General features: G+C 36.9%; 1 protein-coding gene across 2 annotated transcripts in view; it reads right to left on the bottom strand.

Moving 5' to 3' along the window:
* Window positions 1-13,884, bottom strand: part of TRIM66 (tripartite motif containing 66) — a 48,455-nt gene extending 34,571 nt beyond the window's left edge. For both annotated transcript variants that reach the window (XM_085317244.1, XM_085317245.1), the window contains exons 1-2: window positions 13,663-13,884; window positions 3,404-3,507 (exon numbers count right to left, since the gene is read on the bottom strand). In XM_085317244.1, coding sequence (XP_085173370.1) covers window positions 3,404-3,507; window positions 13,663-13,882 — 324 coding nt within the window. In that variant the 5' untranslated portion in view covers window positions 13,883-13,884. The remainder of the gene's footprint in view (window positions 1-3,403; window positions 3,508-13,662) is intronic.
* Window positions 13,885-15,415: the final 1,531 nt, after the last annotated feature.

Consider the following 15,415-nt stretch of genomic DNA (forward strand, 5'->3'; position numbering starts at 1 on the left):
TATTGGTATCAAGTGTGATGAGAGATAATGTAGACATGAGAATATGAGAAGAACTGGAACATTTAATTAACTATCATCTGTACTGATTCAACTGTTCAAGGAATGCCCTTTTCTCTTTTATTATATAGGCTATATAGGTCTAGAACAGTCACTAAAGGTGAAATCAGTAAAGCAGCTCTTAAATGAGGTAAGTAATTTGATTTCTTTGTTATCCAAGACAAAGTCAAGAGATATTTCAAAATAGCTATGATACTTCACTTAAAGGATTTACACAAGGTATAGAATATCTTGTATGAATTATTGATATCAATATTTATTCACTTACATAGCACCATACAGCTTCCCAGAGTGATCACTGTGATATAGTTTTACCATCAAAGCATTAAAAAGTTTTGTCACTGGCTTATCATTGCACTCAAACATTTCTTACAAGTTTAGAAAGTATCTCCTGTACTATGCATAGTTCTTGAGTACCACTACTATCACTTCTACTCAAGCAACTAATATAAGATAGCACAATGATTTCCTACAGTGTCCTCTCTGTTGAGCATCAGCTCAGCTTCAATTCAGTTTAGCTAAAATTGCATCCCAACCATTCTGATGGAAAGCACTAAGAGAAGGATCTAACAGCATGCATTCAGCACATAGGCCCTGATCCAAGCCTTGGGAAAGGTAATAGATTTTCTATTCGCTCCATCTCAGATCATGACTTTAGATTGCCTGAGGGGAGAAAAATTACAGTTTTTCCTTTACTTGTCTTTCTAGTTTTAAATTATAGCTTAAATATTAAATAGAACATCTGTATCTACCTAACTTCTGAGACTCAAGTGTGGTTCAAAGATTTTACTTCAGCTCAAGAATAAAAATTTTGGTTCCACTGAAATTCACACAAATTTTACCATTCCCTTCAGTGAGGCTGGAATTTCACAACAGGTCCCTTATCAACTCACTGTTCAAGAGGTGTATTTCTAATATTTTTTTTTAAGAGATTGAGCAATTCTTGACAATAAGGCATCAAAGCAATGTTTGAAACGTCTTATATAGTCTAGGCTGGGAAGTATTTGTGATGCTACTCTGGTATTTTAGCTATTTGCTTATCAGTAATATTTCCCAAAAGATGCATGCAACAGTTTGAACCAAATAGCCAAAATAGCTTATATAACCAAAACATAAGGATATTTATTCTGGGAAGCAAACCTCGTTGTATAAAGAGGAATGGCCAATTTAAAGGTAATCATGAAGGGCCAGCTTGGGGAACACGTCACAAGTGCAGAGATGCTCTGTCTCCTTGCAATAACCAAAACTACCTTCTCACAGGTCTACCCATAACTGGCTGTCAGACAGTCTGGGTAGAATTCATGCTGAACTGTACTGCATTAACATTACTTTTAAGCTGCAGGGCACAGCGTTCACAGAATTATGGGAAAATAAGCAAGAGATTTTGAATCTCATTTTTTGAATTCCTATAGCTAGTATATAGCATGTTCTATCATTTGTGCTTCACTGTCTCATACACTGAGAAATATCCTGCTTCCAAATGCTTTGTTACAAGCCTTGACAGATTCCCATTTGAACACATTAGATAAATTAAGAAAACGTTGGCTGTTCAGCTTTGTCTCTGTTGGATGATCTGGTGCTTCTCTTTGCTCTAAGACTGTTGCTTTAGCTTTTTGGAGGGGGGGGGAGGAAGAGAGAGGATGAATATATATATTTTTTTTTAAGATAGAAAGCAAGCTTTACTATTTCGTGACTTGATTGTCAATAAAAAGGAAGCAAGCCAAAAGCTATTAGGAAGGTTCCCCAGTCCCTCTAGGGTACTGCTATGCTCAAGGGAGAATTCTGCTTTTACTGAATTGCTCTTAGGACTCTTAAGAAAAACCTTCTTCTAAAAGAAGATTTGAAAGATAACCTAGTGTTTCTAAAGATATTAAATATTCTTGTTTGATTTTCTTTCCACACCAGCTCTCACTGAAAGGTAAATGAAGTGAGTCATGGTAATTAAGAAATCCCAGTATAATAAGAGCATTCTAAACATTGCAGCACTATCTTATGAATTTTTTTCTTCTCTCTGAACCATACATGTGAAGAGGACTTTCTGCTTTACATAAAGCTATATTGCACTTCAAGCACCTTATACCTGAAGCCATCCACACACTTTGCTCACATCAGTTACCAAATTCCCCCAGTGCACTTCAAGGATTAGGTTATGCATTCTTTCCTTTTTGAGTGTGGACAAGATGACTATGACAGACAACTGTCTATTCTGACAGTGAAGAGGCACGTATCTTCTGTGTATTTTTGCAACTAGATCACTGGGTTTGTCACATAGTCACAATTTAAAGCAGTCTCAGGCCTTCTCTGTGGGACGGAACTGACCTCTAAAGTGTTGTTACTTCTACAGGAACGAAGAGGAGTGGAAAGATAAGTCTTCTGTCCTGCATTCTGGAAAAAGCATTCCCTTATGCCCAAAGGCTCTGAAACTGAATATCCAAATATGGTTATCCAGTTTTCTTAGGAATCAAAAGCACAAAAGCAATTGTGATCTTGTTCAGAAAATGAAGCTCTAAATCTCTAGTTCTTTGATTCTTATCTTTGGATAAAGTAGTCAGCAAATTACAGACTAGTTTTAACATATTTCTAGTTATTTAAATTCAGTTATCAGCAATTCTACCACATTCTAAAATCTCTTACTCATGTAGAAAATAGAATACTATACTACAGAGGGAGTAGATGTACACACCTTTCTCTGTTTCTCCTGGGGTTCAAAAAAAAACCCCAAAAAACAAAAAAACCCAGCAATACTATGAGAGTAGACCTGCCTGTTAATTAGATACTTAAAGCAAGTGAAATTCATCTTCATCTCTACATACAACATCAGTACAGCCCCAAGTGGTAGCCTTCAGCATTGCAATTCACCTTTGTTCCACCATTGAAAACTGAAATGTGATGCAATTACTTCATCATTAAAAGAGGTCACCAGAAAACCATAATATCCCACTGGATTAAACAGATTATCTTGGTGTCATCATCCAGCCAGTAGTCTTTGTTTATGCTCACTTCATGTTGAGAGTAGAAAAGAGATCATGAGGAATCCAAGAGATGCAACGTCTTCCTAGCATACTGCTAGTCACACAAATTCAGTCCTATGCCACTAGTAATGATATTTAAAATACTTTTGATTTCAAGTATATGGAGGCAAACATCATCTTCAAATAAAGACAAGTACTATGAAGGCAACATGCCCATTTCTAGGCATTTCTAGGGTAAAGTAACTACAGTTCTGCAAGTGAAAATGTAACAGACTCATGTTGTTTAATATGAAGTTTGATTGTTTATGAAATAGTGTCTGTCTGGCAGTGCTTTAGCAATGCACAAGGTACACAGTTTAGTGGTTTTCACTTACCTTTGCCATAGCTGAATTTCTAGTGGGAAAGTCCTTGAGAAAAAAATTTTCAACTACATCTTTTGCAAAGCAGGTCTGTTTGCACACAGGGCAGGAAAGGATACCTGAATTTAAATAAATAAAAGAGCAGAGACCAGTCATGTGAATCAGGAAATGATATAAATCACACTTCACTGATTGCTAGCTTTTATGCATCACACCAACACACTTAGGTCCAGGAAACTAAGCTATTCATCAAATCATAAATAACTTGTGGCTAGATCTAGTAAAAACAAACAGGTAAGGAAAAAAATCAAAACATTACAATTCCTAGAAATACACTATGGTTCTGGGTTTTATTTCAGTATTTATCGGTCTAAATTCCCATGAATTTATCAGTACTTACAGCTCTAACAAAAACTGAGCTGCATTTTCAGTTGAGTTTTCTTATTCTGGATCTACTAGTATTTTTGCATACTAGCTATTGTTCTTTCAGACAAACTTTATCTGAAGTACACTCAGGCATAAAATATCATGGCTTGATACTAGTTTTAGTGCTGTGTGCTATGTTTCAACTATGAAGTCAAAGAGGAGTATTAAGCTGCCAGCAAAAAGTCAGAACAAAAGTTTCTAATAGACACTGCAAAAGTGTCTACTACAAGTACAAAGCTAGCAAAACATGACCAGACTTTTTCCAAAGACAGCCATGAAGCGAAGCAAAGAACACTCTGGGCGGCAGAACCTGGCTTTTGTTAGTTACTACATGTAACTGGAAGGAATTCTAGTATTTGTCCATGCTGAGAACTAACACTGCAGTTTGAGAAGAAGCTGTCCATAATTGTATGACTGCACTTTTGCATCTCTGCTATTTCATTCTCAGGCTTCTTAGGCTAAGACTTATTACTTACACTTACTGAAAGGTGCAGTGCATTTTGGAAAAGGACTATACACATTTCTGACCACATTCTCAAACTACTGCAGACCTGAATCCAGTCCTTCGGAGATGATGGTACTATATCAGTCTTTTTACTTTAATAAGTCCTTTTATCTAAACCTTTCCATTTTATTGAGAACAAGATTTCAGTGCTATGCTCACTTTGCCAAATAATCAGTTTATGATAACTAAAAGCAGTATTTTCTATGGCTAAATGAAGTAAACTCACTTAAAGCAAGTTTTTAAAAGAAAGATCAATGACAGTTTTCTACTGCATTGTCACTATTCAACATTCTTTTTTCCTTAACTAGAATTATTTTTATGTAAAAAAAAAATAGCTTGTAGAATAATTAAATCTTAAATCATCCACCACTCTTGGAATTATCTACATGGTTATCAGAGATGCTTATTTTTTCCAAGGGCTTGATTTTATTTGCCCTTGGGACATGGCTCCTGCAGCTCCTGACCAGATGCACCATTCTAACCCCCAATATTGAATGTATCTCATTTTTCAGAATTGGGTTACTGTTCTTTTAACAACAGTACTTTGCTTTAACAGAGACACACAAGCCCTTTCTATGTTACCACTTTCAACAAAAGCACTTTGCAGTCAGAAGGCTGCATACGTTCACTTTCATTCATAAATGCTTACATTTTTTTGAGTTGTGTAGCATCTCCTTTGAAAAGGACATACTACAAAGAATTGCTTTCACAAGGTTAAGACCTTTTTAAGCTCTATTTATTCAATAAAAGCAAAAGCTTYTGAGAAATGTATTGTTTATTATTTTCCTGGGTCACATTCACAACATGATGGTGATTCGGGGGCTCAAGTGACAAAGCAAGGTCTACCTCACACCCACTTAACTGTGCATTTCATATAACAATGAGTGTTCACATAGCTGTGAGAAAGAGCAGGCCAGTATCCACAGGTGGCTGTGCTACTCAGCTATAAGTCACCCCAGGGGAAAGGGATTGCAAGTGCTGGCAATACTTTGTAACTCCCATCACCAGAGCCACGCTTAAACAAATCTCAAGTTACATATGCAGAAGATGAGCAAAGGGGCTTCACTTGATTAAGATGCTAAAGATGCCGTGAAGGCAGAAAGCTGTACAAGTCTTCTAAACTCATCCTTTCTTTTGCATCTTTAGTACTATGACTGCAGCTGAAAAAAATGTTTACCTACAATATCTGTAGCTAATCACCTTTATATGAGAATGTCTTTTATTAGTCACACAAACCTCCCCATCTTTCCCAAATTATGTTTCTGTGTGTCCTGTGGGTAACTTAACAGTTCAATTCTCTACAAAAATGTAAAAACAGTAGGTGCATTGTAGTAGCTAAGGCAAGATGTTATAAAGACAGTGCCCTCCTAATCCTTTTAAATGCTGCATACTACAGGCACCAGTGAACTGTAGTACCAGATCCTAGGATGAGGAACAGTTTCAGTTTCCATGTGAGCATCTTACAAAGCATCATTGTTAAAACAATAGCAGTAGGAACAAAGAAATAGATGCATTTTGATTGATAAGCTAGGAAGCAAAATATATTTTGCAAGCACTTCTCAGGTAAGTCTCACAGGTCCTGCTCTAATTCTTGCTGCAGTAGCTGGGAATCTGTACACTGACTTTAGCACTTCAAGACCTTCAACCAGTTTCTAATTCCTGTAACAGCATTGCCCAAACAGCGCTAGTTCTAGATCTGACTAATACAACAAGAAAATCTCCAAAACTACATAAGATCTCACAAATTGACCAAAGAAAAAGATTGCAACAGATTACTTTCTGAAGTGGGAACTGCATGACATTAAGTTATTCCTTCTTTTACACACTATACTGGGGAGCAAAGTTTTATAAAAGAAATTTCTGGGAACAAATGCTTACTGAGAAACAGAAGCAGTGCCCAGTACTTAGCCATAGCAAGAGCAACTTCTGTACATCTATTGCATAAGATAAAAGTTAATATTGAAATCACGTATTTTATTACATTCCAAGACTACACAGTTCACGCAAAATGTTAAATCAAATTATACCAACTGAATGATATCTAATGGAATGCTCATGACCTCAGATGGGTTCATGTGAACTTCGAATGGTGCTAATTTGTTACATACCAGTGAAACAAGATACATTACATAAAGAATGCATTAATTTGACAACAAGTACTATTGTCTTTTTATTAAAGAAAGCTTCAGTACTCTAAGAAAACATTTCATGCATGAATTTGTCATGCATGGAAGCTTCTTTATATATGTTGAGAAATAGAACAGTATTAAGTTGAGAACAATCATGATTTGGAGATAGATGACATTGTTGATTAATTCCAGTGCTGGAAGCACAATTAATTAAAAGCAATGCCCTAGATGCCATGGAGCAAATATTTCCCAGTTTTCAGATCCTAGCCATGCTACTGTAATCCACATTGTTCCAAGTACACACACAGTGAGATACATGCATGCACATGTCAGGATACTGTATTAAACTCATTATCACAATCAAAGATACAGTTTTGATTGGGTATATGCAATAATGTATGCAATTGAATTACAATGATTTCAAACCTAAAAAGCCCTTGAGATGAATAAGACATGTCTAGCTCTTAGTTAAAAACCCAAAATAACAAAAAACCCCCACAAAACAAAAAGAGCAATAGCTAACAAAAAAAAAAAGAAAGAAAGAAAAGGATAGGAACACCACGGCAATCTGTACTGAAAGTCGCTTCCTACTCATACAATGACTGATCAGTAAGCCCTTTCTCACTTGTCCTGATACTGATAAATTCACTAGATCCAAGGAGACATATTTGCATCTTGTAGAAAGAAGGTTCCTTCTGAATATGGTAGCTTTGGAGGTCATACTTGATCAGCTAATTGGGCTTCTCATTTATTTCCTTTTCCATTAAATAAAAATCTGTGCTCACTGGAAATGCCCATCTTTTTTCAATATAAATTCCCCAAAGAATTTCATGATATTTTGGCATAATAAATATACTACAGCAGAATAGTTTATGAAGTAATTATCCTGAAATTATGCAAACCTTACACACGTGTTTACAAATAGCCACAAGCTGCAGATACTCCAACAATATATAATGTACACACTGTGCTGCACTTACGCTTAGAGTACAAATCACCACTGAAGTACAAATTCCTAGAAACCCCTTACCTCTCCTCTGGATAAACAGACACTTAGAGAGCTACACAGTTCACGGTTGCTTGCATTGGAAAGTGGATGGTTATTAAGCAGAACTGCACACACCGTATGCTCCCTGGAATCAAGCTTTGTCGTACTGCAGATAGAAGCGGCTACACTTTCCGCAGAGTATCTGGGACTGCTCCCCCTTCTTCAGTGAGAAATGTGGACAAATCAGCACAGCAGAGAGGTGTACTGGACCACTGCAAGATGCATGTTTTTCCTCTTTCCTTCCTTCTTGCCCTCACCTCTCGAGATTCATTTAGGTCTCTCTTAAGTTGCCTTGGCTGTATTTTTCCTGAAGTGATGAAATAAAAATTCCATAGCAGCACCCTACTTTCCTCTGCCTAGGTCTTCCCTCACTCCTCAAAGTAACCTGGAACAAGTGGGCAGAAAAAGAGAAGAAAGCTTTTCTGGATTCAGGTAGCAGCTCTTACAAAGCCATTTACTCCCACCGTATGCTTTGCGGACCATTCCCTAAAATATTTCTGGCCTTTCTGTTTCAGCACTGCCTCTAAATAATGATGCTAATTTGTTCTAAGAACCCATACTTTACAGACAGTTCATTTAGATATATCATTATTACAGCACTGTGGGTGAAGGGATGAGTAATCACAAGCCCTAGAGAATCACTGTTTGCACGTATGAGAATGATGCAATTGTTGGATCCAAATAGCAATCCAACATGGAATTACAGGATTCAAACAGTTTACACATTAAGAGATCAGGACCCAGATTCAGCTTTGTTGCAGTCATGCTGTCTGAATAAGGTCCATTATCATAAAAATATCTAGAAATAAGAAAAAGCTAAGAGTGCTGTCAACATGCTCTATTTCTGTAGGCAAATCTTTGTGGTAGGGAGGATGTTGTAACATTTGCCCCCCCCCCTTTTTTTTTTTTTTTTTTAAGGAGCTCATTTTCTCCTGCTTATCAGTTGAAATCATTATCAACATCACGCTTCTTCGCTAAAGAGATGATGATGAATTTAGAAAGGCTGGCAAGGATCCCAACATTGGATTTAAACCCTGTTTCAGTGTGAAGGATAAACCATGTCTAAGCTATTCTCAACATATCTGATTTACCAGCTAGCATTGAACCACCTGTGAAGACTACAACATACTGAACAGATTCCCAGAAAATTTCATCATGTGCATGATATGAGGGAATAGTCCTAGAACTACATTCTTGCAGTGCTCTACTACTGCCTTAACAGCCTTCTCTGGCAGCCCACTGAGCCCGAACAGCATCACAAAAGCCACCAGCAGTACAAAGCAATAGACATACAAACACACACCCCAACACACGCTTCCGAGCTCTGAAAAACTTCAGCAACAGATGTGTACTTTCCTGAACTGGTTTGCAGCCCTTTTTCATAAGCCATATGTTCATTTCCACTCTCACACTCTCATCAGCGATAGTAACTAGACAGTAGGTCAGGGAAAATGGAAATTCAAACTCAACGGATCCCATGGTCAGACATGGGCACTCAATCTCAACACTTCAATCCCACATCTAGGATACTAGAAATCCACCTTCCAAAAAATAGGGTTCTTTCACCAAAGTCCACTAAATAGCATATCCCATTCAAGCCCTAATTCCCCACAGGTCAGATTTCTCACTTCCCATAGCTTTTTCACTTCTGTTAATGAAAGTTGCTATGCTGCATTGCACCTAAGGAATAGTAAGTGGATGTCGAGGTAGTTACGCCAGTACAGAGCGTTCCTCTAGAGAAGCATAAATAAATAGCTGAGATTTGTGCCGTCCTTTGGTTTTTGCTCCATCTATATTACAGCAATCTAACTTGTAAGTGATAGGGCTGTGAATAATTTGCAGCAATCATCTCTGAAGGAACAAGCTGCAACCTCTGGACTATGTGCAGAAATGGAGTATAAAGCCCTTTTGATCATCAAAAGCCTCAACTTGCCATTTTGTTTCAAGGTCTTTCAGTCTAGTCAGGTTTAAACAGGAAGAGCACTCAAGTTAGTTGTCCACAAAATAAATCAATGCAGATAATTAACCTTTTATTACCCTGAGGATTGATTAGCATAACAAAACAAACAGTGGGGCTATCATGCACATTGCATTTATTTTTGCTGTCCACATGTTGCACCTATTCCTCTGCTCTTTTTCCTCCAACAACCATCAGAATAATTATTCTCAGTGAGCATTAGCTAGAGCTCAAGCTGCAGGCATAACTCACACTTCCTTGGAGACCTAATTATAGGTTATAGGAGACAGTTGAACAGTTCTGAAGACAACCTCCCACTCTGCATCTTCGTATATATTTAACCAAACCCAGCTGTTTCACTTGCCTTTTGAATAGGGCAGGTAAACAGAGTGAGAAGAACCAAGCCCTTCAAGTAACTTAATCCATTTTACAATGACTAAATATATACATTATGAACAGTAGACATACTGTTTGGAATAAGCTTTTTACTTCCCTTTTCAGAAATAAAACACGTATTTGGTGTTAACTGGATCTAATTAAAGCAAATGGATATTTCCTCTTCAGAATTAAAAAGTGTGATGCATTGCATCACTTGCCTTACGTGATTGCATCAAAATACGGCTATTTAAGGCCTGCAGATGCAACAGCTGTAACACATAAAAGGCTGAACTATACTCTATTGAAAACCCAAACACAGGATTAAGATCTGCAAATATTCTTATTTTTTTCATACAACTTTGTGCAAGATAAAGCATTGCATGTCAGCACCTGGAGCCTCCTCCTTATGCTGCTACACCATACTCCTTATGGCAATACACTATAAGGAAAATGAGTCTTGAGTCACAGAGCTCAACTTTTTTCATGAAATAAAACTCCTTGAAGATCTCTCTGAACACATTAAATGCAAGCATGACCAGTGCTTGGATGTGTTTTGGATGTCCCTTGCTAGCAAGCAGTTCACAACTACAAAATCCATAGGCATCTATCTGTAACACCTACCTTACAAGCTAAAGAAAGCTGTCTATATTCAGCTGAGAATAATGAAATGCAGCAACTGGACACATCAACTGTTGAAGTCACATGAGCTCTCTTTAATGATGTGGTTTCACTTAGTTTTATCACTTTGGTTTGCATTTCTCTAATACATAAGCCTGTTACATTTCTTGGTGTTTAAGTGGGGATCTCAGACTCTTACACATGCAAAACTAATACAACTTAAGTGTGGACAGAAAAAAGCCTAAACAGCTTAACTCTCAAGATCAGACAATCTTGTAAAAATATAAGCCTCTGCTACTCTTAACTCAGCTATTTTCTAAATTATCATATTAGTGATATTTAATATGCTTAAACAATTTAAATCAAACATCTAAAAGAAGATTTGCAGATGATATGATAAAGGCCAATTTATTTTGGTATCCACCCCCAATGCAGAAAAGCATAAGCACTAGAAAAAGAATGGAAATTTTCTGAAGGTATTCAGAGCAGTGAATACCATCAGATCCAAGGCAGCACACAAAAAAACAGTTTTGTATGTTTGTGCTTTGTACGGTAAATGGGAATTCATACAGGCAGAACACATGTAGGTTCCTGGGAAAGTCTTCATCTGGAAAATTTTCATCTCTGGAAACCTGGGAAATTTGACCTCTTCCTCAGTCTCTTAAAAAAGACAAACAAATGAAAAAAAAAAAAAACACTATTCTTTCCCATGCAATAAACAGACTAGAAACATACCCCATGCAGACCTGTAGAGGATTCTGTTTTATTTAAAAGAAAAAAAAAAATGGAAAGCAACACTAGACTGCAACACAGAGACTAAGTATCAAATTACTGGCAGTGAACTCGAAACCAGTGGTCTCAAAGTCCCCTTCACATTAGTAACACCTGTAGGAGCCAAACTTGCATTGTCTTAAGCTCATTTAAATTATCACCAAACTCTGAGTTATGTAATATTGTAATTTTGTAAAATTGGTGAATTATTACCGAACAGTGCAACTTTTCACAGCTTTTAGTAAGTTCTAACGTATCTGCAGCTTTTCCATAAGAGCTCAGGCTATCTTAGAGCTTTCATTAGTGATTTGTCTTAAACAAGAAGACTGAGATACAAGTTTAAAAGCAGATGTCCATCATCAGTCAAATACTAAATACCAGGGACATTTACTTCCATCTTCTCCATAGTCTTAATATAACAACAACAAAACAGCTTAATTTTAGTTAATACTCCTTAGAGTACAGTATATTGAAACACAGATAAAATGTACTCTTGCAGCAAACCTCAGATTGACTTCACTTGGAAATGCATTCACTTTTTCCATTCATATATTTTGTCTAGAGGATTCATAATTGACAAGGAATGCATTCTTGTAGCAGGCAATATTATACGTTTCCTCAGCTGTAGTGGCTTGGCACTGTTCGCATTTACAGTTTATTATTAGCATAAATATATAATCATGCTGAAAGATAACCCTGAAAATTCAGTTGACATAGTAGCAGCCAAAACTCAGCAATCAGTGCAGATAAGCAATGCTTAGGATCTTACCATCAGATTATTTCAGAGATTTTATCCTAGCTGACCTATGCTGGCTGCAGTTTCTATCACCAGTTTAAATAAGAGACACAGATGTGTTGTCTTTGCCACTCTTGTTGCTCATATATTAACTGAGTATTTGCACCTGGTGTCTCACTTCATTTACTGGGTCACTCTTCATTACTTTTCCTCTGTTAGTTCTCCAGTGTGGCTCTACGCCATAAAAGAACCCAATCTATATAAGAATGAGGAGGAAAAAAAAAAAAAAAAAAACTTCAGCAATACAGAGAGAAACTAATCTTTGTTCCAATTTGCTATACATAAGTAATCCCTGATCCACTTTCAGGAGCGTTTAGAAACATCTAATATTTTACTTCTCTAGCAAGTCACAAGAACATCTAGTTGCCCTTCAAGGGGTATACATTGACTTTCATCTTGACAAGCAGAAACAAGCAGGAGAGGGTTATGGTTTAGAGGCCAAACGAGAATACATAAGTAGTAATGTAGTGGGTGTTTTGAACAGCAATTGATTATGAAATAGGTCCCTCAGACTTTAAGTCCATGATGATTGGACATTTAAAAATTTGTTCTCTTTGTCTCCTAACCCCCTCTGCATGAATAGCTTTTCTCCTCTCACATTTATACYCTTTTCTTTTCTCTCTTGTATTCTGCTAGCCTTTCAGCAGCCTCTCCTGGAATTGTTTTCATTGATTCTCAAACCTGAACTTGCCTGGCTTTGGTTATCTAGTCAATTCAAATCATCACCACCTCAGGGAAGGTATCTTCTCTTCCTACATGTTTCTAAAATCTGATATGGAACAAATAATTATGTCTCTTATTCATCTCAGTGTCAAACCCTGTGAAAATACAAGTAGTCTTCATGCCGTTAGTCTTACTGTAAGTCAGTAATGAATCTAGAATGCTTCCCTGTGACAAGATTCGATCATTCAGTTAAAATGAAATGAAATAAGATGACTGTATTTGTGATTTAAGTCTTGTCTTCTTCCAAAAGGTTATCTATTTTCTCTTAACATTACTAAAACTTGTGTAAGTTCAGGATTTCCAAAAGCCACAGCTGTGAAACATTTCTCTGTCACTAGCTTTACTCAGCTTGTGAAAGTGAGTTACAATATACCCTAGAGTCTTGAGAGTTCTGATTGAGCAAGACCAGTTTTACAATGAGATATAGCAAGAGTGCAAGAGAGTTTCAATGCCCTACAATATACATGTTAAAGTAACAATTATTGTGACCGCTGTTAGGAGCAAAGAACCAGAAGTTTTTATGCCAGTGCTTGCTGCAGTGTTGGTCGGGAGGGGGTAGGCTAGGGCATGGGGAAGAGAAGGACAAGTAAAGCAATCTGTTACCAGAACCAGTACCTTAGAAAGTTCCAACATATCCAAAATATTGGACAAAGATGTAGCCTAGTAACTACCTTGTATATTTATTCATAAAAACAAAGCAAATATCCATAATGCTACACTTGTTCAAAATAGATTGAAATCAAGCCCACTCTGGAAAAATTAAAGCATTACCTAATTGCATCATTTATATTCAAAAAGTTACTGTTGGATAGAAATTACTGTTTTAAAGAAGTATGCTTAAAAAAAAAAGCTTCTCAGCCCTTCTGTTATTATAATACTACATTACAAAGAACATAAGCAAAAAGGAGATTCTCAAGTATTACCTTCATACATAACTTCATACTCAGCAGGAACATAGCTATATCCTTGAATCAAATATGGAAGACAGTCCTTACAGAAGGAATGAAGACAAGGTAGCATTCTGGGGTTTCTCCTCTGCAGGTCCCATCTGCATACCAAACAGTTCCTCAGCAGATCCAGGGTCTCCATTTCTGTTGTCTGAAGTTTGACATCAAGAACCTGAAGTGTCACAAAATGGCTCATGACAGCCCCTCCACTTTACAAAACACGTTCACTCAAGTGCAAACTACCAGGTAACTGTAGGATGTGCATTCTCAAAAATAACATTTTAATCCTTTTGAAGAAAGAGGAAGCTCCTTGCAGCTGAAAATCACATACTCACTTAAAAAAAACCCCAAAACAAAAAACAAACAAAAAAATCTTTGCAGATTGTTGTGCAGGAAAGTGTGGTTTAAGGTTTACAAACCATGATCCCACTATCTCTATAGTGCTTGTAACTTCTGTAAAAAAATGAAGTAATCTTTTCTATGGATCTATTTACAAAGTTGTTACCAGGCTGAATTGTCACATGCTGTTCACTTCCTGCTAAAAGCATTCAAACTGTGCAATAAAGATGATTATTTTCCTACTGCTTTTATAATTTCATGTTTTGCAATTTTCAGTTAAACAAGTAAGCATAACTGATCATGCCACCATCATTTCAGCAATGCCTGTTAGAAAGCTGCCTTGATAAAGCTAAAATTTTTCTGCTAACCTTTGTAGAAATTAACAAAATGCAGTTCATAGTAATCAAGCTTCACCTGTCAAGATGACCACAGATCAAAACAGATTAAATCTAAACTTTCTACAAGCTCAGTTGTGTTTCTCTTGCCAGCCTGAGCTCCCCAAGGTAAACTCGCTATTTTGCGGCTCATGTTCCACCCTTAATTCTGAAATTTTCAGAGTTGTCTATCAGACATAGCCTGCAAAAGGAAACTTTTGCAGGCTGCAGTTCAATTTCCTTTTCTTTGTGGAGGAGCATCAGGGGAGAAAAAGCAAATATAATCCTGTCTCCCCTAAAACCAGCCTTCCAGCTGACAGAAGCTCCCAGGTTTGGAGCCTCCTCAGTAGCTTCCCATCACCTTGGCATTGTGGCCTTGCTACCAGTAGAACATACAGTGCAGATATTCTCTTTAGATTTCCCCTCACACAGAACAAAAACCAGCTCTAGTCATAGGGACATATATTCTCTTGAGAGATTCTGTCTCAGGGCAGGATCTAGTGGAAATGGTTAGTAATCAAGTCTTCTTCTATGATGAAAGAAAATGATGAATGTCTCAAAGTCAAAACCAGTCTTGCATTTTTTTAAAAAATGGACCAATTGTTTCAGTCTATATCGCTTTTTAAGCCCAAGACTCACTTCTAGAAACAAATGAAGATAGGTAGACATCCACCAACTTTATTGAATCAACATATCAGACAAATTCAAACCTACCACTAAAGCTCAGCTTATTGTAATTTCAAAATTAGAGATCTTTTTTAAAATGAGCTGTGACAATTACACCTGTGGTATAACTATAATAGTCCTTATTGTATGAGCTCACTTTTTATAGCGCATCTTCATTAACTATATTCCATAGGCAAATGTCCTTGGGGCAGCATGGCTTCTCATCCTGCTTTGTCTCCTTTGTTTCTTGCAACTACAGTTAAGATGACAAATGACAAATCAGCACCTATAAAAACATACACTTTGTGCAATAGGAAGCTGAGGTCTTAAACTAAGATGTTGTTCAGACA

The sequence above is a fragment of the Rhea americana genome, unplaced genomic scaffold (assembly GCF_003343005.1).
Source record: "Rhea americana isolate MKP2758 unplaced genomic scaffold, rheAme1 scaffold_49, whole genome shotgun sequence".
NCBI lineage: Eukaryota > Metazoa > Chordata > Aves > Rheiformes > Rheidae > Rhea > Rhea americana.